The 23,201-nt window shown below is 47.7% G+C and overlaps 2 protein-coding genes across 15 annotated transcripts in view; one reads left to right on the plus strand and one right to left on the minus strand.

The window, feature by feature from the left end:
• TRPM4 (transient receptor potential cation channel subfamily M member 4) overlaps positions 1-3,759 on the plus strand; it is a 35,581-nt gene extending 31,822 nt beyond the window's left edge. For all 8 annotated transcript variants that reach the window (XR_003524193.2, XM_027619002.2, XM_027619004.2 and 5 more), the window contains 5 exons: positions 2,029-2,222; positions 2,486-2,618; positions 2,860-2,932; positions 3,030-3,135; positions 3,385-3,759. Coding sequence is in view for 7 of the 8 variants with exons in the window: in XM_027619002.2 (XP_027474803.1) it covers positions 2,029-2,222; positions 2,486-2,618; positions 2,860-2,932; positions 3,030-3,135; positions 3,385-3,389 (511 nt within the window). In the remaining variant the exon portion in view is untranslated. The remainder of the gene's footprint in view (positions 1-2,028; positions 2,223-2,485; positions 2,619-2,859; positions 2,933-3,029; positions 3,136-3,384) is intronic.
• A 5,154-nt stretch (positions 3,760-8,913) lies between these two features.
• Positions 8,914-23,201, minus strand: part of LOC113936639 (orphan sodium- and chloride-dependent neurotransmitter transporter NTT5-like) — a 117,445-nt gene continuing 103,157 nt past the window's right edge. For 4 of the 7 annotated variants that reach the window (XM_027620107.2, XM_027620106.2, XM_027620105.2 and 1 more), the window contains exons 3-13: positions 19,706-20,018; positions 19,371-19,528; positions 19,138-19,264; positions 18,808-18,986; positions 17,497-17,607; positions 17,054-17,295; positions 11,599-11,785; positions 11,027-11,228; positions 10,752-10,911; positions 10,126-10,291; positions 8,914-9,917 (exon numbers count right to left, since the gene is read on the minus strand). In XM_027620107.2, the coding sequence (XP_027475908.2) occupies positions 9,420-9,917; positions 10,126-10,291; positions 10,752-10,911; positions 11,027-11,228; positions 11,599-11,785; positions 17,054-17,295; positions 17,497-17,607; positions 18,808-18,986; positions 19,138-19,264; positions 19,371-19,528; positions 19,706-19,928 (2,253 nt within the window). In that variant the 5' untranslated portion in view covers positions 19,929-20,018 and the 3' untranslated portion in view covers positions 8,914-9,419. Of the gene's footprint in view, positions 9,918-10,125; positions 10,292-10,751; positions 10,912-11,026; positions 11,229-11,598; positions 11,786-17,053; positions 17,296-17,496; positions 17,608-18,807; positions 18,987-19,137; positions 19,265-19,370; positions 19,529-19,705; positions 20,019-23,201 lie in introns of those variants that run through there. The other 3 variants (XM_027620112.2, XM_027620111.2, XM_027620114.2) reach the window with 3 other exon arrangements.

Here is a 23,201-nt window from a genome sequence, read left to right on the forward strand (position 1 = left end):
CTGTCACAATTTTGGTATGTTTTGTTTTGTTGTTTTTTTTTTTAAAGCTTTTATTTATTTATTTGACAGAGAAAGAGAGAGCACAAGTAGGCAGAGTGGCAGGCAGAGGGAGAGGGAGAAACAGGCTCTCCACTGAGCAGGGAGCCTGACGTGGGGCTCGATCCCAGGACTCCAGGATCATGACCTGAGCCAAAGGCAGCCGCTTAACCGACTGAGCCACCCAGGCGCGCCAAGGCTGTCCCAATTTTGATAAGAATTGCGTTGAATCTGTAGATTGCTTTGGGTAGTATTCTGATGTTAACAATGTTAAATCTTTGTACTCATGAACACAGCTTGTCTTTTCACTTATTTAGGTGCTTTTTTAAATTTCTTTCAGTATTGTTTTGTAATTTTTAGTGTAAAAGTCTTTCATCTTGGTTAAATTTATTCCTCAGTGCTTTGTTTTTTAAGATTCTATTGTAAATGGAATTGCTTTCTTAATTTCCTTTTTGGATTGTTCACTGCAGGTGTAGAGAAATACAATGGATTTGGTTGGTGATCTTGTACCCTCCAACTTTGCTGAATTTGCTTATTAGCTCTAGTAGCTTTCTTGTGATTCTGAGATTTTTGATACAGGATCATGTCATTTGTGAATAGAAATAGTTTTATGTCTTCCTTTCTAATTTGGATGCCTTTTATTTCTTGTTCTTGTTTAATTGCTCTGACTATAACTTTCAGTACGATGATGAATAGCTGTGGTGAGAGTGGGCATCCTTGTCTTGTTTCTTATTTTAGCGGAAAGCTTTCAGTCTTTCTTCATTGAGTTTGATGTTAGCCGTAGGTTTTTCATAAGTACCCTATATCCATGTTGAGGAATGTTCCTTTTAATCCTATTTTTCTGAGTTAAAATTTTTTTTTTTTACCACGAAAGGGTGTTGGGTTTTGTCAAATGCCTTTTTTGTGTCTGTCACTTGAGATGATCATTTGGTTTTTTTCTCTTTGTTCTATTAATGTGGTGTATTATATTGACTTTTGCATGTTGAATCACCTTTTTGCATTATTGGGATAAATCCCACTTGGTCATGGTGTATAATCCTTTTAATATGCAGCTGAATTAGGTTTGTTAGTATTTTGTTGAGGATATTTGCATGTGTATTCATAAAAAATATTGGTCTGTAATTTTGTTTCCTTGTGATATCTTTTTTTTTTTTTTTTTTTGACAGAGAGAGACAGAGAGAGAGGGAACACAAGCAGGGGGAGTGGGAGAGGGAGAAGCAGGCTTCCCGCCGAGCAGGGAGCCCGATGCAGGGCTCGATCCCAGGACCCTGGGATCATGACCTGAGCTGAAGGCAGACACTTAACGGCGGAGCCACCCAGGCGCCCCTCCTTGTGATATCTTTATCTGGGTTGGTAATGCTGCTGGCCTCAGAATGAGTCAGGAACTGTTCTTTCCTCTTCAGTTTTTTTGGAGAATTTGAGAAGGCTCGGTGTTAATTCTTTTTTTTTTTTTTTTTTTTAATGTTTCATAAAATTCACCAGCAAAAGCATCTGGGCCTGGGATTTTTGTTGTTGGGGCATTTTAATGAGTGATTTAATCTCTTTATTTGTTATAGGTCTTTGAGAGATTTCCTTTTTCTTCTTGAGTCAGTTAGGTAATTTGTATGTTTCTAGGAATTTGTCCATTTATTTCATTTAGGTTATCTAATATGTTGGCATACAATTGTGATAGTGTTCTTGTATAATCCTTTTTATTTCCGTAAAGTTGGCAGTAATGTCTCCATTTCATTTCTGATTTTAGCTATTTGTGTTCAGCTGACTTTTGAACCTGTCTATAACCTCTATCCTAATTCCTGACACCATCCCCACCTTGACCTCTGACATCTGACTCTTTGCCCTCCTAACCCAGCTTCTAAGTGCATCCTGTAATACCTCTGACCTTATTGATTCGGACATCTGCCTGCTGCCTTGGACTTCAAATATATTGTCTAATATCTAACCTTGATCTGCCCTCTTTGACCTCTGGTGACCCTTGACCTCTCGTCCCCACAGCCACACCTTCAGCAAAGTACAGGGAAACAGCGACCTCTATTGGAAGGCTCAGCGCTACAGCCTCATCCGGGAATTTCACTCTCGGCCCGCGCTGGCTCCGCCCCTTATCATCATCTCGCACGTGCGCCTCCTCATCCGGCAACTACGCAGGCGCCGGTCCCGCTTGCCGCCCTCCCCGGTCTTCGAACATTTTCGTGAGAACGGGGTTTGATACAAAAGGGAAAAGCACCGGGGTCAGGACCTGGAGAGAAAGAAGAGCATGGATAGGCTGGGGGAAGTTGTCCGGGAGCACTAGTGCGCAGGGATTAGGCGGTCAGGGAGCCGGTGTGAAATATTAGGGCGTGGCCTAGGGCTGCACGGGGCGTGGTCTGGGAGGGCTCGCGCTGGAGGCCTTGGGTGGGGAGGCTGGGTCTGGAGGGGGCAGGCCCTTTGACTCCGTCCTAACACTGCCCCCCAGGGGTCTACCTCTCGAAGGAAGCAGAGCGGAGGCTGCTGACGTGGGAGTCGGTGCAGAAGGAGAATTTCCTTCTGGCGCGCGCGCGGGACAAGCGGGAGAGCGACTCCGAGTGTCTGAAGCGCATGTCGCAAAAGTGAGGGCAGGTCCTGCCTGGGGGCGGGGCTTCCGGCCTCGGGGGCGGATCCCGGGACTTCGGTTGAGAGGAGCCCCGGACCGGGGCTAGGGAGGCGCGGGGCTCCAGGTGGAGCCTGAGTGGGGCGGGGCCCCGGCGTGCTGGGGAGGAAGGCGGGCCTCCAGGGGGCGGGGCCTCTGGGGCGGGCAGGGCTAGCGGGTGGCGGGAATGGGCCTGATGCCCTCGTTGCTGTGGGTTGCAGGGTGGACACAGCGTTGAAGCAGTTGAGACAGATCCGCGAGTATGAGCAGCGTCTGAAAGGACTGGAGCAGGAAGTGAGGACTCCCGTACCAGGCTGCGGGAGTGTGGCCGGGGCGGGGGTGCCGGTGTGAGGTTCCGGTCTCCTGCCCTTCTGTCCCTCCTGCTCCCCAGGTCCAGCACTGTAGCCGTGTCCTGGGCTGGGTGGCCGACTCCCTGAGCCGCTCCGCGCTGCTGCCCCCAGGGGGGCCACCGCCTCCAGCCCTGTCTGGGCCTAAAGGTCAGTGTTGTGGGGTCTACCTGTGTCTATCCCTGGCCTCTGTCATCACCACCCTATGTTCTGGGGCTTTTGTTCCTCTATCTCTGAGTGTTTTTCTCCTGTTCGCCGCCCTTCCATTGTCCCTGGGGCACACTCTCCGTCTCCTTTGGGCTTTTCGTCCTTCTTTCTCCTTCTTTTTGTCAGTCTTCCATTTTTTTCTGTCTTCCTCTCCATCCCCACCACCTGTTCTCTCTCCTCTTTTCCCCCCAGACTGAGCCCTGCTGGCAGACTTCAAGGAGTAGCCCCCACAGGGAGTTTTTGCTCCCAAAGTCCTACTGGTCCCTGACCCTTGCACCTCCTGGCCTTGTCTTCCACACGGGCCCCATGCTCACGGAGGACCACCTGGGCTGCTGTCAGGACCACCTCAGGGAGTGTCATCCATGCGAACCACCGCAGGCCCAGCTCCTCCTAGAACCAGTCCCGCTCGGGGAAGATCAGCCTCTGGAGCCCAGGCATTGCTCTTCTGAAGGCCCTGCCACAGCCTGCTGGGCGGGAGAGGGCTGCAGGGTCTTTGGGATATAGGGATCACAGATCCCATTTGCAGCTCCCCACACTGGGGAAATAAAGCCATTTGAGAGGAGTGGAGTCCGATGCTTGATTCTTGGGGAAATGGTGGGCATCTAGATCCTTTTGAGGTGGGGGCTGGGGCTGGGTTTGAGGTCATTGGTCAGTCTGTTGCCGTATTCTCGATAATCTCCAGGTCTGTTCCCCACTCCCAGGCCCACTCTGCCTGTCTGACTCAGGCCCAGCACCTCTTGTCTGCACTATTTTGATGGTTCTCACTTCAGTGGGACAGAAACCCCAACCGTCTGCACCTGCCTAGTTTCTACTTTCCAGTGGAAAAAGAACTCAGTGATAATAAGCAAATTATTTCCTGGAGTGGGGGTGGGTGGGAGCTATGTACATCTGCTTTGGAAAGAGGGGAACAGATGATGCAAATTTGAGTAGATAACTGCAGAAATGTCTTTAAAGAGTCTAATTAGTGGGAAATTGCAGGCCACATGCACATGGAATTGAGGCAAATATGCATCATTATACATGCAGTTTAACTAAACAACCCATAACAAAGTAAACTGGTAATGACAAGACTGAACTGACAGCAGTTATTAGTTAAATAGCAAGAAACCACCAACAACCATCACATCCCCAAATCAACCAAAACATCCTTCCTCCAAATTGGAGGAATTCCAACTATCTGCCACTTTGGGTGCAGAGTAGCTTTAAATATTGCCAAGTGTTGTGTGGCAACCAGATTTCTCTGGAAGATTGAATTAATTCTCACTAACCCAAGTCGTAATAATAATGTAAACGACGATGGTGGCAATATGAATAACAATACTGTTTGAGATTTTAAAAAATTTCTAATTGCTTACTGCTAGTTTACAGAAATATTGCTTTCTTTTGTTTATTGACATGTTCTATGATTTTGCTAAACTCACTTTATTAGTTCTAGTATAATTTTTGCAGTCTTTGGGGTTTTCTCTGTATCCAGTCATTCTGTCTGTAAGTAGAGGCAATTTTATTTCATTGTTCCAATTTGTATTTTTTTTTATCATGGTAAAATATACAGAATACAAAATTTACCATTTTAATCTGTTGGAAGCATGCAACTCAGTAGCATTTAGTACTTTCACAAAGTTGCTCAGTGATTACGACTATCTCGTTCCAGAAGTGCTCATCACTCCAAACAAGGGCTCACCACCATTCTGATCTCTAGCTCTCTGGATTTGCCTATTCTGGATATTTCATACAAATCGAATCATCACACATGTGGTCCCTTGTGTTTGACTTCTTTCACTTAGCACAATGTTTTCAAGGTTTATCCATGTTGTATGAGAACTTCATTCCTGCCTACAGTTGAATAATATCCATAATATGTATAGATCACTTTTATCCATTCATCTGTTGATGGACGTTTGGGTGGCTTCTACTTTCTGGCAATTGCAAATAATACTGCTGTGAACATTCAAGTACAAGTTTTTGCTTGAACACTGTTTTCAGTTCTTTTGGGTATAGACCTAGAATGGAATTTGATATTTCTATGATTAACTTTCTGAGGAACTGCCAAGCTGATTTTCACAGTGGGTGCAACATTTCCTGTTCCCACCAGTGATACAGGAGTTTCCGGTTTCTTCAAATCCACACCAACACTTGTTACTTTTCGTTCTCTTTGGTTATCAATATCCTGGTGGGTGTGAAGTGGTGTGTCATTGTGGGTTTGATTTACATTTCCCTAATGACTGAAGACATTGAGCTTCTTTTCATGTGCTTGTCAGCCATTTGTACATCTTTGGAAGGAATGATGTGTTAGTAATGACCTCCACCCAATCACAGTTAGCGAGGGATGGGTGGGGCTTGAATGAAGACAAAAATGAAGGCCCTGCTACCCAAGTCATCATCTGAGGACTACCTGGGCTCAAACAGACATTTCATAGTTTAGGAAAGACACACAGTTGGTCCTGAAGCCTCTAACTCTAAAGGAGGTCAACAAGGATCAGCCTTCATGGCTCTTGTATGTCTCACAGGGGGAAAATTTTGCTGAAGCTGATGCTTCATGACCTAAGCATGTTAGACTCCTTGGTCCATGTTCCCCAAGAAGGAAAATGGACCTGACTTCAACTGATAAAGCACATAGTGGGGGAAAGGAAGCCAAAGTGACCCTGTTGGGTAGGGGCCTTTAGGCCAATTCAGTGTGCCGGTTTGGCTTCTATTAAATGTATAATTGATGTTTCATGTGTCCATACCGTGAATGTCCTCTAAGTGTCGGGATTCTCCCATCCAGAGACTGGAGCATGTGTAGTCCTCTCCAGGATAGTGTACAGAAACAACAGTATCCCAAAAGGAGAAAGGGAAATCACAGTTTTCCTGACTTCATGGCTGCTGCGGGACCCAGGGAGGCCCTTTCCCAGTACAACAGCGCCACCTGCTGACACAACCACCGTAAACACATTTTATGAAAAGGCAGCTATTAATTTGCTATTCAGCTCTCCTTGAAAGAGGAGGCCCCACCCATGGAGGCCTCCTGACTCTCTAGCCTTACATCTTCATTCTGGGGTCAGTCAACTTGAACTTGACAACCAGTAAGGTCTGAAATGGTTAAATGTAAATGGTATATTCAAGAGCACGGCTGCCCTGGTCCTCATGTTAATCTGTTTTGGAATGGGAAAGTGGCAGGAACCCATCACAAGGAACTATCCCCCACTCCACTGCCTAAAGCAAACCCACGGGCTCCATGGGGCCTTGAATTTACAAAGGTTCCCCTAAACAACGGGGCCCGGTTCATTGCTGGTTGGGCAAAGTTAAAGGCTGGTACCCCAAAGCCAACCCTGGAAGACAGACTGAAGTTTATAGTTAAGGTTTTGGATGGGACTTTCTATTTTCCCTACTCTCCACAAGCATCCGGTATTATTGATTTTTGGAATAATTTCCTCAAAAATCCATTCAGAATATATTTCTACCTTTCTCACGTCCTGGTCCACACACCTTAGGCAGGCGGTTTGGTCACTGAATGTGGGTGTTTCCAGAGAGGCTTCATCTCTTCCAGGCTGTCTCCTGGATAATGACTGAGGCTGAAGGGGTGAGGGAAGTACAAAGACTTATTTTGAAAATTAAGGATTTTGGCCCCTGGCTACTCTTGGGTCACCCTTCTTTCTGCTCGACTGCCTGGGTGGCAGCCTCGCCCAAAGTGGGACAACTAGGGAGTTCAAACTAAATTCTGCTTTAGCCACCAGCACTTTCTCGTTGGCCTGACACAGCCCCAGATCAGGGGTTGGCAAACTATAGCCTGTGGGATATTCTGGCCCTTGAGCTAAGAACGATATTTACATTTTTAAAGAGTTATAAAAAACAAATAACAAAAAATGTACTATAGAGACCATATGTCCTGCAAAGCCAAAAATAATTATTATCTAGCCCCTTATAGGAAAAGTTTGCTGACTCCTGTCTGAGCAGAAGCTACTTGCTGACTACCCATGCGGCTTAACTAAGCCAATGGAATGGCCATCCAGAGCAAGGTTAACAACAAAACCCCTCACCCATGCCACAAGACCTCATTGCAGGGGGGCCAGAGGTTTCCACATTCGCCAAGACTACCAACCTACCCGCACAGAGAGGTCACCTCAAATGTCCTTGTTTTCCCCTCCAAGCTTGCGGAAGCACCTCAGATTGGGGAATGGACCCTAGCCGCAAGGGTCAAGAAATGGTTTACCTGGTATGGAAATGAAAAAGAAAAGGATCCCAGACTAGGGACCGGAAGATCTCAATTCTATTTCCACCTTAGTCGCTGACTGGTTACTTGATCTCAAGGCCACTTTCTCTTCTCGGAGATTCCTGCAGTACCCACCCCCTGGTGGGTGAAGGAGCCCAGCAAAGGGCCCGTCTGCTGCCTTGTCTAAGTGTTAACCAAGCCATGGGGGCTTCTTGCAGCCCCTGGGACATTGTCCTCCACGCCAGGACTCCCCAAGCCCAACCACACACAAAAACAAAGACCCTAGAGCTAGAGCCCTACATGGTTTAAGATGCATCATCGTCACTGGATTTTAGCTTACCCTGCCAGACTCTCGGCATACCTGGTTTGTGGTGGCCTGTCCTGCCTCTGAGATGGGAAGTGACACAGAGGTGAGGGTGAGGGTGGGAAGGGAGACCAGGCCCTCTCCCCGCAGCTCATTTCCTGAGTTTCCTGAGCCATGTCATCCCAGACCCAGGGTCCCTGGAGAGCAAGGTGGAGGCAGGAAGCCAGGAGGTGTGAATCTCAGACGCAGGAAAGGCCTGCAAGCTTCTGCCTCTGACCTTTTCAGGGCTCTCCAGAGTTGAGTTGTAGACACTATTACACTGGGGGTGCGGGAAGAAAAATTTAGAATTTCTACTTAAATCTACTTTTTTAACGGAAGAAAGCAAAACAAATTAAGCTTTACTGATATTAAGTATGTAGAATGACAGTAGTTCACAAGTAGATTTTCTACATATGTTGGGAATATTTTCTCAAAAAATTATCACTGGTAAGGGAGTGTGATAAGGGATGTTTAGAGATCTCTGAGGTAAATAAAAGTGTGAATGGGCACGCAAAGATTTGGGAGGTGATTTGGAACCGGAGTGGGTGGTGATGGAAGCTGGCATTGATTCTCAAGGTCATGAACTTTGGGGATGGGGAGTTGCCCAGGAAGTCTCTAAGAGGTGTGGCTTCTAGAAGGTGCCTCCACCTCCTGAGCTGCCTTAACTCCATTTGGTGTTTGAAGAGGCAGGGTGGTTACCTATGCCCGCAGACAACCCTAATAAGCTCTAAGTTCTCCAAGACTCCTTGGTCCTGAGCCCACAGAAACCTGGTGCTTACCTCACGATGCCCAAGTGGGTGGGTGACTCTACCCCAAGTAAGAATGAAGCATGATAGCCAGAGAGGACCTACCTGCCTAGTGCTGATCTAGGCATGCTCCCCTCTTGGTAGGAGTAGTGAGATGATAATTATGAGACATATTTAGTATGGTCACCAAACCAAGTTAGATTTAAGGGTTAGCACACTTTCTGGATTGAGTAATACTGATTGCTACAAAGTTCCCCAATGGTTTGTTTCAATTCCAGAACAAGGAGGAACGTAGAAACTCTGTATCTGTGTCCCAAAGGGAGAGGGAGATCGGAGTCACCAGACTGGACACTCAGTTCACCAGAGGTTGGTGATTTGGAGGGTATATGTGTAGAAGGAGGCTGACAGAAAAAACACTGTGCCCACAGCCTGTGCATGGGGTCTCGGGATTGATTTATTGACTCAGCATTGTTACCCTAGGCCATTCTGAGAGGGTAGCCCTGGAGAAGTTAGCCAGTGATCCAGTTTGGTGGTGGAGTTTGGAGTTTGGAGGGAACACTGTCTGTCTCCATGATAACTGGGAAGGTTGGGTCCTAGAAAGTGCTATGAAGCCCATCCCCATCATGCCAACATGGTACTCCCTCCTCACAGGGAGAAAGGAGGCACTAGGTTCAGCCCTGTGAACGGCTGAGTTGATTTCTTCGTCTGAATTCTCCAATCCCAGAGCAGAATGTTCCACTTAGCAGAACTGGTATTATTCCAGGAGAGGAAAGGGCTCCTGAGTTGTCCATTTCTTTCCAAGGCCAAATGAGTGGTTCCTAGGCAGAATTTCCATGTGCCCCTCCCCCTCCTTTCTGGCAGAACCAATTATTTCTGTAGCAAAACGGACACTAAGGCCACCAGTTACTGGACAGATTTGCTGCCTTGGAAAAATGGGTGGTGTCAGTAGTTACTGAACAGAGTTCTCGCGCCGCTCTTCCTCTTTGGTCTCTGTGTGCTGGTCACTGTTGTCTATGGCTGTTGAGGCCGGGCTCACCTGCCTTGAGATTGGTAGGCTGAGACTCCTTACGGACGATATGGATGTCACGGAGGTAATGACAGGCAGGCTGAACCAGGAAGAGCTCTGGCTATTCCTACTCAAGGGCAGGCTGAACTGCCATGGGTTCAGGTTCAGCCCCCTAATCAAGGGCAGGCTGAGCTTCCTGGAGGAGCTTTCACTGTTTCCCTCCTGGCACTTCACGTGGCGCTTAGGCAACTGTAAGGGCTTGGGGGGCACCAAGGGCATCTTTTTGGACTGTAGCTTTCCAAAGGGATCGGAAGCAATGTGGTCCTGGAGGTACCACCAGTGTTGAAGTGGGTAGACTGGGATCGGCAGGAAGGTGAGCATGCTGAGGAAGGTGACCCAGCCCAGGGTGCTCTGCAGGTAGGGCTGTTTTACCTCCTGGCTCTTGAGGCAGAGAGAAGGGAGCAGGATGGGAGGAGGTGGCGGTCAGGGAATTTCAATCCATGTGATGCTGGGGATCAGGTTCCTCAGGGACTGGGAAGCTGGCTAAAGGGTCCCTGGGAATGGAAGCCCAGACCTCGGGTCCTGTGGAACGGGAGATCAGATGAGGGGTGCCCAGAGTGGGGCGGGAGGCCAGGTAGGGGAGTCTCACCATACTGCTGTTCCAGGCAATGTAGTAGGGGGGTTCTGTCTGGTAGAGCTGCATGAGGCAGATGGTGGTCAGGGCCAGCAGCCCGGGCAGGGTCACGTAGCACCACAGGACAGTGAAGAAGGACCACAGCAGGCGGCCCAGATCACCGAATATTTCTTCTCTGACCCTGGGGTAGGGGCAATGGGCAGAGATGCCTGGAAGGAGCCCTCTTCTGGCCACCAAGGCCTGGAGCTCTTGGGAGGGTGGATCTGCCAGACCTCTGGTTCTCTCACCGGTTCTCAACTCATAGGGGCTTACCAAGTCCTGCTGGGCCCTCCCTGAGGCTGGGACCTGCGTCTGGTCTCCTCATGGGAGCCCCCTGATCCAGGGGGAGTGCTGGGCTCCAGCCCTCTGCCTTCAGACTATCCCATGTGGCCCAGGGTGGGGGAAGTTGAGTCTCCTGGTTTCTGACTACTCTTTCTGTCAGGACCCACCTGGTTGCCCTCCGATCACTCCCTCCTGCACCCCAGTGCTATCAGCTAGAACCCCTGCTGTGGGGCGGACAGAGGGAGCAGTTCATGCCCCCTGTCTCCTCAGAGACCTGGGGTGGGTCCCTGGCTGGGCAGACACCAGGGTTTGGACATCACCTCCTAGCTCCGTAGATCCAGGCCAGGGCCACGTTCTGGAAGGCCACAATGATGGTAAGGATCAGCGGGACCAGGCAGTCATCAAACAAGGACATTATGTAGCTGCCAGAATGACCGGTGAAGACGAGGCTGCCCAGAAAACCTCCCAAGCAGACGAGCGCTGTGGCAAATGCAGGTTTGGCCACACTGAGGTCTGTGTGTAGGGCTGGGCCAGGGGTCAAAGTGAGCCCAGGAGACTGGGGTGACCTGGGGAGAAGGGTGAGAACCCACAGTACCTGACAGCAGCTTGGGATGCCTCCCAAAGATGGAGATGGAGTTCTGGAGGGGATAGACAATGCCTTCCAAGATCCTTATCAAGGTGTTCAGCCCCATGATGACCAGGGCCAAGAAGAAGAGGATGGCCCAGAAAGAGGAACCAGGGAACAATGAGACGGCTTGGGAGAAGGCTGCGAATGCCAGGCCGGGGCCCTCCATGACCTGTGGGAGAGAAGGGCTCTCAGGCAGTGGTGGGTCTGGATGGGGGGAATGGTGCAGTGATCGAGGAGCAATGTCTGTGTCGGACAGAGAAAAGAGACACAGAGCGGTGGGCGGATGGCAGAATGCTGAGTGTTTGCTGAGCTGGGTGAGCTTCACCTCTCGGGGCCTCAGGCTCCTCCTCTAACAAACTGGGATCCTAGGGTTGATGTGAGAATTAAAGTCAAGTGACAACTTAGCAAAGACCCTGGTACATACACAATGGTGGTGGAGACATGACTGTAACTGTCGCCTGTGTCAGACGATGCATGGGGTGGCCCCCAGGGTGCTCTGGGGGCCTTTGGGAAGCACCGTCCTGCCCCCACAAAGGCACCTTTTCCTTCTGTGTCTTGATGCTGCAGGACGGGGTGGAGTGGATGACCTGGTACTGGAGGTGTTGAGGGAGATTGCTGATCCACTCTAGATAGTCCAGGGCAGGCGAGAGTAGGATGTCCTCTGGGGGCTTGGCATCCTGGGGCAGCACGCCCTTTTTTATCAGGTTCATCAGCTTTGAGACGCTCCTGAACGGGAAGCAGAGGCGGGGAAAGGTGGTGACCAGGCTGACCCCCCTGCTCTCCGCAAACCAGGGCAGCTGGGGACTGGAGAAGAAAGTGAGTGGCCCGAGATGAGAGCAGCTGAGTAACAAGGGCCACTGGACATGGCCTGGAAGCTCATCATGTGGACTTGGGGTGAACTGCCCTGGGGATTCCACCTAAGGGGCAGAAGATTCTATATTTGTAGTAGCTAAGATTCCTCAGTGTTATGCAGTGAACAGTTCCCCCACCCCCGGCTAAATTCATATGTTCAAGTCCTAACCTCCCCCTCAACCCTGCTACCTCTGAATGTGAACTTCTTTGGAAATAGGGTTGTTACAGAGGTAATTAAAGATGAGATCATCCTGGGTGGCCCCTGATCCAATATGACTGGTGTCCTTACAAAAGGGGGAAATTTGGACACACACACAGGGAGAACCCCATGTGAGGGCGAAGGCCGACACCTACAAGCCAAGGAACACCAAAGATTGCCAGCAAACCACCAGAAGAGGCATGAGACAGATTCTCCCCCATCATCCTCAGAAAGAACCAACTCTGCCAACACACTGATCTCAGATTTCTGCCTCAGAACTGCGAGGAGATAGATTTTTGTGTTGGCCATGCAGTCTGTGGGACTTTGTGATGGCAGCCCTGGAGAATGAATACACTCAGAATTGTCTCTCTTTTTGGACCTAGGTTTAGAGTGCTGTGATAATCAACCCCGTTCACGATCATTCTCCTCAACCAGTAGAGCAAAGTCTGTTTAAATTTTTCCCTCCTTCGAAAGGGGAACCCTCCTACACTGTTGGTGGGAATGCAAGCTGGGGCAACCACTCTGGAAAACAGTATGGAGGTTCCTCAAACACTTGAAAATAGAGCTACCATACGATCCAGCAATTGCACTACTGGGTATTTACCCCAAAGATACAAATGTAGGGATCCGAAGGGCTACCTGCACCTCAATGTTTATAGCAGCAATGTCCACAATAGCCAAACTGTGGAAAGAGCCAAGATGTCCATCGACAGATGAATGGATAAAGAAGATGTGGTATATGTACACAATGGAATATTATGCAGCCATCAAAAGGAATGAGATCTTGCCATTTGCAACGATGTGGATGGAACTGGAGGGTGTTATGCTGAGTGAAATAAGTCAATCAGAGAAAGACATGTATCATATAACCTCACTGATATGAGGAATTCTTGATCTCAGGAAACAAACTGAGGGTTGCTGGAGTGGTCGGGGGTGGGAGGGATGGGGTGGCTGGGTGATAGACATTGGGTAGGGTATGTGCTATGGTGAGCGCTGTGAATTGTACAGGACTGTTGAATCACAGATCTGTACTTCTGAAACAAATAATGCAATATATGTTAAAAAAAAAAAGAAGAAGATAGCAGGAGGGGAAGAATGAAGGGGAGTAAATCGGAGGGGGAGATGAACCATGAGAGATGATGGACTCTGAAAAACAAACTGAGGGTTCTAGAGGGGAGGGGGGTGGGGGGATGGGTTAACCTCGTGATGGGTATTAAAGAGGGCACGTTCTGCGTGGAGCACTGGGTGTTATGCACAAACAATGAATCATAGAACACTCCATCAGAAACTAATGATGTAATGTATGGTGAACATAACAATAAAAAAATTAAAAAACAAAATTTTTCCCTCCTTCAAGTCCGAATTTCACTCTTTCCTTCACGCCTACAGCTATTCACTTTCATGTGCTTGACTAATAACATTAAATACGGGTATTTCTTTGTAAAAAAAGAAATATACGGTTTTTAAAAAGATTTATTTATTTATTTGACAGAGAGAGAGAGAGTACAAGCAGGAGGAACGGCAGAAGGAGAGGGAGAGGCAGACTCCCCGCTGAGCAGGGAGCCCGATGTGGGGCTTGATCCCAGGACTCCGGGATCATGACCTGAGCCGAAGGCAGACTCTTAACTGACTGAGCCACCCAGGCACCCCAAGAAATATGTTTTGCGTGTCATCACTTGAGTGTCATTGTGTTTTGGTTTTCTGTTTCTTACTCTTCTTCCCTCAGTTTTTCTGGCAATATCTCTACAGTGATGAGTTTATGTCTGGTTTGTTGTTCCTGCCTGTTGCCTTCTGCGGCATTTGCAACCCACATTTTATACTCTATTCCCCAAATAATGACCCCACTCCCTGCGATTACAAACATTGCCACAATAACCATCCATTAGCAGGGCTCTTGTGAGGACTTCTCTAGGATACACAGTTGGGAATGGGGATCACTGGTCCATAAATACTGTGCTTGCTTAATTTAAGGAAATGCTAATGGATCTCAGCTGTCTTCTGTCCTCCTGATTAGAAAACTTTGATAATCCATACCTCCACTTTTCCTTACCTAAAGAGAACAACCTAGAGCCTTGCTACTCTAAGTAGAAGCTCCCTGGAGGGGCAGCATCACTTGGAAACTTGGTAGAAATGCAGAAACTTGGGTGCATCCCAGACTTTCTTTTGCTCTAATGCTGATTCATAATAGTCACTGCAGTTTGAGAAGCTCTATATAATCAAGGGCAAGGAGCTCATGCGGTAGTTCTTCTAGGGCCGCACTAATATGATAGGCACTAGGCACATATGGCACTAGGCGCATAATTTATGTCAACTAAAATTAATTAAAATGATATAAAATGAGGGCGCCTGGGTAGCTCAGCCAGTTAAGCATCTGCCTTTGGCTCACGTCATGATCCCGGGGTCCTGGGGTGGAGTCCCGTATTGGGTTCCCTGCTCAGCAGGGAGTCTGCTTCTCCCTCTACCCCTCTCCCCTGCTCATGATCTTTCTTTCTCTCTCAAATAGATAAATAGATAAATAAAATCTTTTAAAAATGACATAAAATGAAAAATTCAGTTCCTTGGTCACATTTGCATTATTTGGCCACATTCCCCACATTTCGAATGTTCTAGCTACTTGTGGCTGGTGTCTACGATACTGGATAGTGCAGGTATAGAAGTTTTCTGGCATCACAAAGAGTTCTACTGTACAGTGCTGCCTGAAGAGCTAATGGTTCTCACTGGAATCAACCAGGAGCTTTTTTAAAAAACAAACTCAGTTTTTATTGAGCTATAATTTAGAGACAATAAAAAGCAGAGATATTAAATGTACACTTCAGTGAGTATTGACAGATGACCCAATCAAGATACAGCATATTTCCATCACTCCACAGAATTACTTTGGGCCCCTTTCCAGGGCACTCCCTCCATTCCAGAGGCCACTATGGATTTCCGTCACTACGCATTCATTTTGCCTATTCCTAGATTTTGTACAGATTCATAAAGTGTGTAATCTTTTATGTCTGGCTTGTTACATGCAATATAATGTCTGACATTCATCTATGTTGGTGCATGTATCCACAGTTCATTTTTATTGGTAGATAGTACTCCATTGGTTGAATGAATATACTAAGATCTATTATCGGTTCACCTCCCGACAGACATTTGGGTTGCTTGGAGTTCTGGCCATTACAAATTAAGCTGAAAGCAAGATTTCCTGCCCTAATTCTCTCTCCTTTCCTCTCCTTCTGCAATTCCAATTATACATCTATTGGTCCTCTGGGTCACTGAGGCTCTGCTCCAGTTTTTCTCATTCTTCTTGTCCTCTCTGTTCTTCCCTTTGTAGAACTTCTATTTACCCTGTCCTCAATTTAACGGATCCTTTATTCTGCTGGTTCCAATCTAAACTAAATACATCAGTGAAGCTTTGTCTTCATCTACGTTTTGAGTTCTAGAATTTCCATGTGGTCCTTTTTTAAATTTTCTGTATCTTCTCTAAAATATCTCCATGGCTTCCATTATATTCATCTTTTCTCTTAAATCCCTTAACATTTATAATGGTTGTTTTAAAATTCTTGTCTGCTAATTCTAATGTCTGGATGATCTTTGGGTCTTCTTTTTTCTCTTGGCTATGGATTATATGGGTTTTGGGATGTCTTGAGGGTTTTTAATTCCATGTTGGACATTGCATAGAGAACAACAAAGGAGAAAGGTATGTTGTTTGTTTTATTTTGTGTAGTCTCAATACACTTAAGCCTTTTATTCCAACAGGCAGCTAGAATGAGGTCTATTTAAGAGTTTTCTAAGCACTGAGGCAAGCTGGGGTGGGGGACAATTTTAATTAGTTGAGTTTTTTCTCTGCCCTCAAATGGGATTAAGGAGGGCTCACTTTGTCCTCGAGCCATGCCCCCAACTTTCTGCACAACCCCCTCCCCCCTAGCGAGGATTAATTTCTTTGATGTTGTCCTTATTTAGGTTGGAATGGGCTGGATCGGAGCTGTAGATGTTTTTGGTTTATCTTTGTATTCAGCTCCAGTGGGGCCCCAAATCTGAGCACCATGAGACCATGCATAATAGCTCCTCTGCTTGCTAGCCTTGTCTCTGTTGCAGCTCTACCACTTCTACAAAACAATTCTTGGGACTAGAGAGGAAAACTGTTGGGTCGAGCAATTTATTTGTTGGGGCTCGTTGTGATTCCAACACCTACTGGCAGCCCATGCTGTGATTAAATGGTTGCATGATTTCTTCTTATCTGTGCAAGGTCTCTCCACCTTCAACCACTTGCCCCTGGGTCAGGCGCTTACCCCCATTCATGGCTCTTTGCTCACGTATGATGAACTCCTCACTCTCCAGTATTTAGTTCATTAAAGCTCCTTTGTGTCCTCTGCTTTTCAGTAACGTTACAGGAAAGTATTAGTTTTATTTTTTCCATTTTTAAAATTGCTGTACCAAGGAAGCATGGACCTTTGCAGTCTTCAACATCCTAACTGGAAGAGAAACTCCACCTTGGAGATTAAAAAAAAAAATCCCAGTGCCTGAATGCATCCCAGATCAAGTAAATCAGAATCTTTGGAAGTGAGACTCAGGTGTGTAAGTGTTTCCTAAGACTCACCAAATGATTCCAACGTGCAGCCTAGGCCAGTAACCTCTGGTTGTGGCTCAGAATGCTGTTAACAACCTCCTTTGTGAGTTAAATAATTGATTTTGAAATCTTCTTTGCACCATTTGCAATTTATGGAAGCCTTCAGACAGTCTTGTCTCTGGGACTATCTATAAAGTGGTGGCTGTTAGAATATTATAATTTGGCAGTTTTCTCTGAGAATATGATATTACTACAACTATTATGATTGTTGTTGTTACCATTATTAGTGGAGAGGTCTGAGTCTGAAGGCCCATGAGGCTGGGGGATTGCTAAGGTACAGGGAAGGAGACCTCTTGTTGGATCCGCAAGGCTGTTAATTACTTACTTCTCAACACAGGTGGGACCACTGGTAGTGGCCCAGAACCCCAGCACTATAAAGATGATGGATGTGACCAGCAATGAGGTCCCCAGGTTGACGAGGACCACCAAGGAGGCCATCTGGATATAGTTGTCTTCTCCAGCCTTGTAGGAGGAGAAGTTGATGGTGGTGCCCATGCCCAGGCCCAAGGAATAGAGCACATGGCCTCCTGCTTGACACCACAGGTCCAGAGAGGCCCAGGCTGAGAGCTGTGGATGGGGATGAGAGAGAAACGTTTGGGGGTGAGCTTGAGAGTGGACCCATTGGTGAACTGGAAGAGGGATGAGCTGGGGTGGAGAGCAGAGGAATGAGGGGCAGGCTGGGAGCAGAGAGGAAGATGTCGGAGAAGGAGAATCAGAGAAGGACTGGGGAGTTGGGGGAGGGAGAAGTTTTGGCGTCCCCAGCCTCACCTCTGTGGTCACCATACGTCTGAGGCTGGCAACTGCGCCCTCCAAGAAGAGGCCTCGGATGAGGAAGCAGAGGAGGAGGATGTAGGGGAGGAATACTGTGAAAATCAGGATCTGGCCAGGTGGGTCAGGACAGAAACCAGAAGTCAGGAGAAGTGGGGAGGAGGGGGAGGCAGAGGCAAGCATTAACAGGGAACACAGGTCAGCAGGAGTAGAGAAATGGGGATGAGCCGGGTTAAGGTGGCCTGGGTGGAACATGAGGGAGCTGTAGGAGGATTATTCTAGGGAGACAACAATGTTGTTTGGGGGAACATCCACCAATAAGCTGCTGCTCAGAGGTGAGGGGTGAGACCCCAAGTAAAGATGGTTTTTAAATGGTAGGGCAGTTGGACATTATTACTTCATAGGCCTGGGTTTTATGGTCTGCGCATGAGTTAAGGCTGCATGCAACAACATCACAGGTGAAGGCGGAGGAACAGCAACTGAGAAGAGACTTTGGGAGGAAGTGACACGGTCAATGGGAATTTTAAAGTATTTCTGGTTCTTTCTGCTCTGCGATAGGAGGGTAAGGCCCTCTCTCTCAGTGTGCCCCCACTAAGCCTTTAGTATAATCTGCTTTTGTGTGAGTGGTTTACCTTGGAGGTTGTGGAGAGAGTGGTGAGGTGAGCCTCCAGGGACACATAGGGTGACTGCGTGAGTGGATGCAGGGGCCAGAAGCTACAGGTAAAGCTAACCAAAATGACCTGACACACACTGAAATAATTTTTCCGTGTAAAGAGAATATGATCCAGGTGCCAGGGGCATGCATTGGAAGTATGGACTGGAATAAAATGGGAAACTCTGGAGAGGAACCAGTGGCAGTTAGGTCTCTCAGGGATTAACAGGTGCTGTCAACATGCAGGCAGGTGCAGAATGCAAGGCTCAGGCAGAGAGGCTGTGATCTGCTCTAGAAGGTCTCCACTGCTGTGACTTGGGGGTGAAGGATGGTGAAGAGGGAGCTGGGTCAGTACAAGGCCCTCATGCCTGCCATGGGTGGGAGAGGAGCAGTTCTTTGTGAGGGGAGTGGTTGATGCCGCAGCCTGGGGAGATTATAGCACCTTCCTCAGGACCCCTGGATGGTGGAGCCAGGAGTCCTGGCCCCCCTCCTCTTTACCCCCTACAAGTCTGGGAGACTCTAGGAGTCGGGGAGGGTCACAGGGGATTAGAGAAGAGAGGTCAACAGGAAGGAGTTGGACGGAGTCAGGTGGGAAGCCTGAGAATACTTGGATTTGCGAACATGAAGGGGTAGAGGAGTCCGTGGTCAGGGTGGCTTACCGGCATTGAAGTATTCAGCCCTGTGATCATGGTTAAGAAGAGGAGGCACCAGGCTGCGAAGACGCCCAGGGTGAGGTGCAGGACAAGGGCCTCGACCCCTTCTTCAATGTGGCCTGAGGCACTCAGGGTGGTGTGGTACCAGAAGTACTGGTGGGACACAGTCTGAAGGCAAGAGAGGTCTGGGGGGGACGCAGGTGCTTAGGCACCACCTCACTTGGTATCTTGCCCCTGCTCTTCGCTTCCTCCCCTTGGGCTCTCACTCCCTGTCTCTTGCTCCTTGGCGCCCTTGCCTCCCATAGCCCTGCTGGCCTTCTCTCTCCCTCTCCTCACCAGTGACATTGATGGTCTTCACCAGTGGGCACTGGTTCCAGGGCAGGGAGTTATCAAAGGAGTTGCCCAGGTAGGAAAGGCTCCAGGTGATGATGATGCTGTTATACAAGCTCATCAAGATGCACACCTAGGGGTGGACACGGGGGGCCTGAGGGACAGGGTGGACAGAAACGGGGGACCTGGAGACCACAAGGGGTGAGTTGGGATGCCTCTTGGCTGGGCCCCTCATTCACCAATATGCTAGCATATCCTATGCCGCCCAGCCAGGGGATGAGCTGCTTCCAGACCCGGATGTTGTCCACACGCAGCCAATGCCCCATGATCATCTCCATGTACAAGAGGGGAATCCCGAACAAGAGGAGCATGAAGAAGTACATCAGGATAAAGCTGCCTGCAGAAGGGAGCCAGGAGCTGTGCTCAGGCAGCCAGGAGTCCTGGCCCCCCTCCTCTTTATCCGCTACAAGTCTGGGCAAACCTCTAGTTCTTTCCTCCCCCCAGGACCCAGGAGTCTGGGCTCCAAGCCTTAACACTACTTCCTGAAACTCAGGATCCAGGCCCCTGGCCTTACCTCCTCCGTTCCGATGACACAGGTAGGGGAAACGCCATATGCTGCTTAGCCCAATGGAGAGGGCAACCTGAATCAAGATGTTCTTAGTTCTTTTAGTCTGAGCAAAGTAATTTTGGGTCTTGGTGGCCAGAATCTCCTTGCCTGTGGGCTTCCAGGATGGGGAAGAGGAACTTGTGGGTTCTCTGGGAGTCTCTTCCTCTGATAGTTCTTCAAGGGACTCCATGACTTTCTTCTTACAGGCCAATTAACTCCTGAGGGAATCTTGAGGTCGCCAAGAAGAGCAGACTTTAAGGGCTATGTCTCAGATACCAGCCTGTAAATGACAGCAGGGTTTTAGAGCAAACAAAGGGCCAGAATTTAACTCTTGGCCCTTCTCACTGGTTGAACTTAGGGCAAATAACTTCATCTCTCTGAGACTCGGGTTAATTTTTTCCCCCTCATCTTACAAGCATAGATGACTTTCCAAAATATTTAGTAACTGTTACAGTGTGAGCACCAATCAGAATGAAGGCCAGCCATAACCACTGGAGTGTCAGCTTAACATCAGCCCCGTCAGCCCTGTTTGATAGGATTAAAAATGACGTATCGAGGACACCTGGGTGGCTCAGCTGGTTAAGCGAGGGGAGAGGACGGAGAGGCCAAGGCTCAGCCTGGGATATGAGACCGAGAGAGTTTAAAAGTAATTATGGGGGCGCCTGGGTGGCTCAGTCGGTTTAAGCGACTGCCTTCGGCTCAGGTCATGATCCTGGAGTCCCGGGATCCAGTCCCGCATCGGGCTCCCTGCTCAACAGAGAGTCTGCTTCTCCCTCTGACCGTCTCCCCTCTCATGCTCTCTCTCTCTCTCTCTCTCTCATTCTCTTTCAAATAAATGAATAAAAATCTTAAAAAAAAATAAAAATGATGTAACGGGAGTGCCAAGGACACAGCAAACACTCCAGCACTCAGGTTCCTTTCCTTTGTCCTTCTGGTCTACTTGGCCCAGCTAATGCACACAAAGCAAACCTATCACAACCATGGAGCTCTCAAAACACACAGACTCCTCCTGCCTTTGAATCTGCCAGCCTCACTCTTCCAGACTGATTCAGTAGATCTAAGGTGGGATCTAGAGGATTGGTAGAATTCGAAAGCTTACTTGGGGTTCGATTTCTGGAAAGGCAGCATGAAGGCTCTGTGGACCCATTCCTTAGTGAAACAAGCAAAACTTGTGACCATTGCAAAGAAAGGAACATTTAAGGTCTTTGGAAATTGTCGTAAGGGCATGCAGCCAATGAAGAAACATTTATTCAAGAAAATCTAGTAAAACTCTCTGAGAACAGTGAGAGTCAGTGGCATTGGACCCACAGCCTGCTCCCTCCCTCCTTACGCCTAGCCTAGTGCTATGGAAACTGCACAGGGTTCCCTCTCTCCCCAAATCCCACTCAGAGGCTAGGGAATCTTCCCAGGAGGGGCAGACCACCAGCATTTCGCATTCCTTTTCAGTGACGTGTTACAGACACTAAATTCCAGACATGTGTGGTGTAAGTAAAGGTCAGGAGTCCCCTTCTTCCACTCCGCCCTCATTTCTGGCATGGCATACTGGGAATACTGGGGCCCTAGTCTCCCCCGACACCAGCTCATTGGTGAGTGGAGGTTATAATGCTAGGAGGGGCAAGTCAGTAAGACCAGAGGCTAATGCTCCACATAGCATCCTGCTCCAAAAGCACTCAGAGAGAAGCAGGCCACTGTTCTCATCCAGCTCTGAAGATCTTGTCCTGGGAGAGAGGCCTTCGGAACACATGGGCCCAGAAGCGCTTCCCGGAAGAACCGACTTTATTTGAAGCAGAGTTGAGGAAGTTGAATCCTAAGGGCACCCTCAAATTCAGTGGAGGTTTTGGTGGTAGCAATTAAGAGGAGGCTGGTAACTTCATGAAGATGCAATGAAGACAAAGTTTTGTCACCAGAAGGCCCTGCACCAAAGGAAATACTACTTGGGCCTATTTGGGGATTCCTCTGTAAGAAGGGACGTTATCCTAGATGGAAGGTCGGACATGCAGAAAGGAATCGAGAGAAATGAAAACGTAAATCTGTGGATAAAATGGAGACTGCACAGAAACAGTAACAGTAACATCTTATTGGGTTTTAATTAAGTGAAGAATAAGAATTACATGACATCAAAGATTTGGAGGGTGGCAAATGGAACTGAATTGTTATAAGTACTTTGTGTTGTCTAAGAAGAGGATAAATGTAAAGTGGGGACGCAAGCCCCCGCAGACCCCACAATTTAGACATATGGCTCCGAGCGGCTTCTGACCAGAGTCACAGGGCCCTTAGTTACTGTTAAAGGAACTTGTAAAATTGCCTCAGGAAATACCATCAGGTTGCCTCTTGAAAAGTCTGTGGGGTGGGGCACCTGGGTGGCTCAGTTGTTAAGCGTCTGCCTTTGGCTCAGGTCATGATCCCAGGGTCCTGGAATCCAGCCCCGCATCGGGCTCCCTGCTTAGCGGGAAGCCTGCTTCTCCCTCTCCCACTCCCCCTGCTTGTGTTCCTCTCTCACTGTGTCTCTGTCAAATAAATAAATAAAATCTTTTAAAAAAAAAAGAAGTTTCATTTGCTGGGAAGACATATGAATTCTAAAATGTTATGCATCTCTTAATATGACCTCAAAATGTAGGAAATGGATAGAATCTACTTATCTTAGACATAACAGATAAAGAGCAAAAATTCATTAAGGATATGGAAGATCTGAACAACTTAATTAGTACATTTGACCTAATGAATATATATGGATATGCACACACACACGTAACTATATTCAACAACCGCAGAATACATATTTTTATGACAGGCTAAACAGGGGCGCCTGGGTGGCTCAGTCTGTTAAGTGTCTGCCTTTGGCTCAGGTCATGATTCCGGGGTCCAGGGATGGATCCCCGTGTCGGGCTCCCTGCTCAGTGGGGAGTCTGCTTCTCCCTCTCCCTTTGCCCCTCCCTCCTGCTTATGCTTCCTCTCTCTCTGTCAAATAAATAAATAAAATCTTTAAAAAAATAATATGCTAAACAATTACAAAAAATCAACCATATTTTCCATAAAACAAATCTCAAAATTTCAAAGAATCACAGTCGCATAGTGTATACTTCTGACTACATTAATTAAGCTAGAAATTAATAATAAAAATTAGTTTTAAAGTTCCCATGTTTGGATATTAAAAACTACATTCTAAAATAACCAATGATTAAAGAATCGGTTATAATGGACATCAGAAAATATTTTGAATAGAACGATAATGAAAACGTGGTGGGGGGGCCCCTGGCTGGCTCAGTCAATGGAGTGAGCAACTCTTGATCTGGGGTCATGAATTTGAGGCCCACACTGGGTGTAGAGATTGCTAAAATAAATAAATAAATAAATAAATAAATAAATAAACAAATAAACTTAAAAAAACCGGAATGCAGCTAAAGCCAAATATTAGAAATTTTAAAAACATGAAAATTAATAAGCTAAGATTCCATCCCTAGAA

Source organism: Zalophus californianus, chromosome 17, assembly GCF_009762305.2.
Source record: "Zalophus californianus isolate mZalCal1 chromosome 17, mZalCal1.pri.v2, whole genome shotgun sequence".
Taxonomy (NCBI): domain Eukaryota; kingdom Metazoa; phylum Chordata; class Mammalia; order Carnivora; family Otariidae; genus Zalophus; species Zalophus californianus.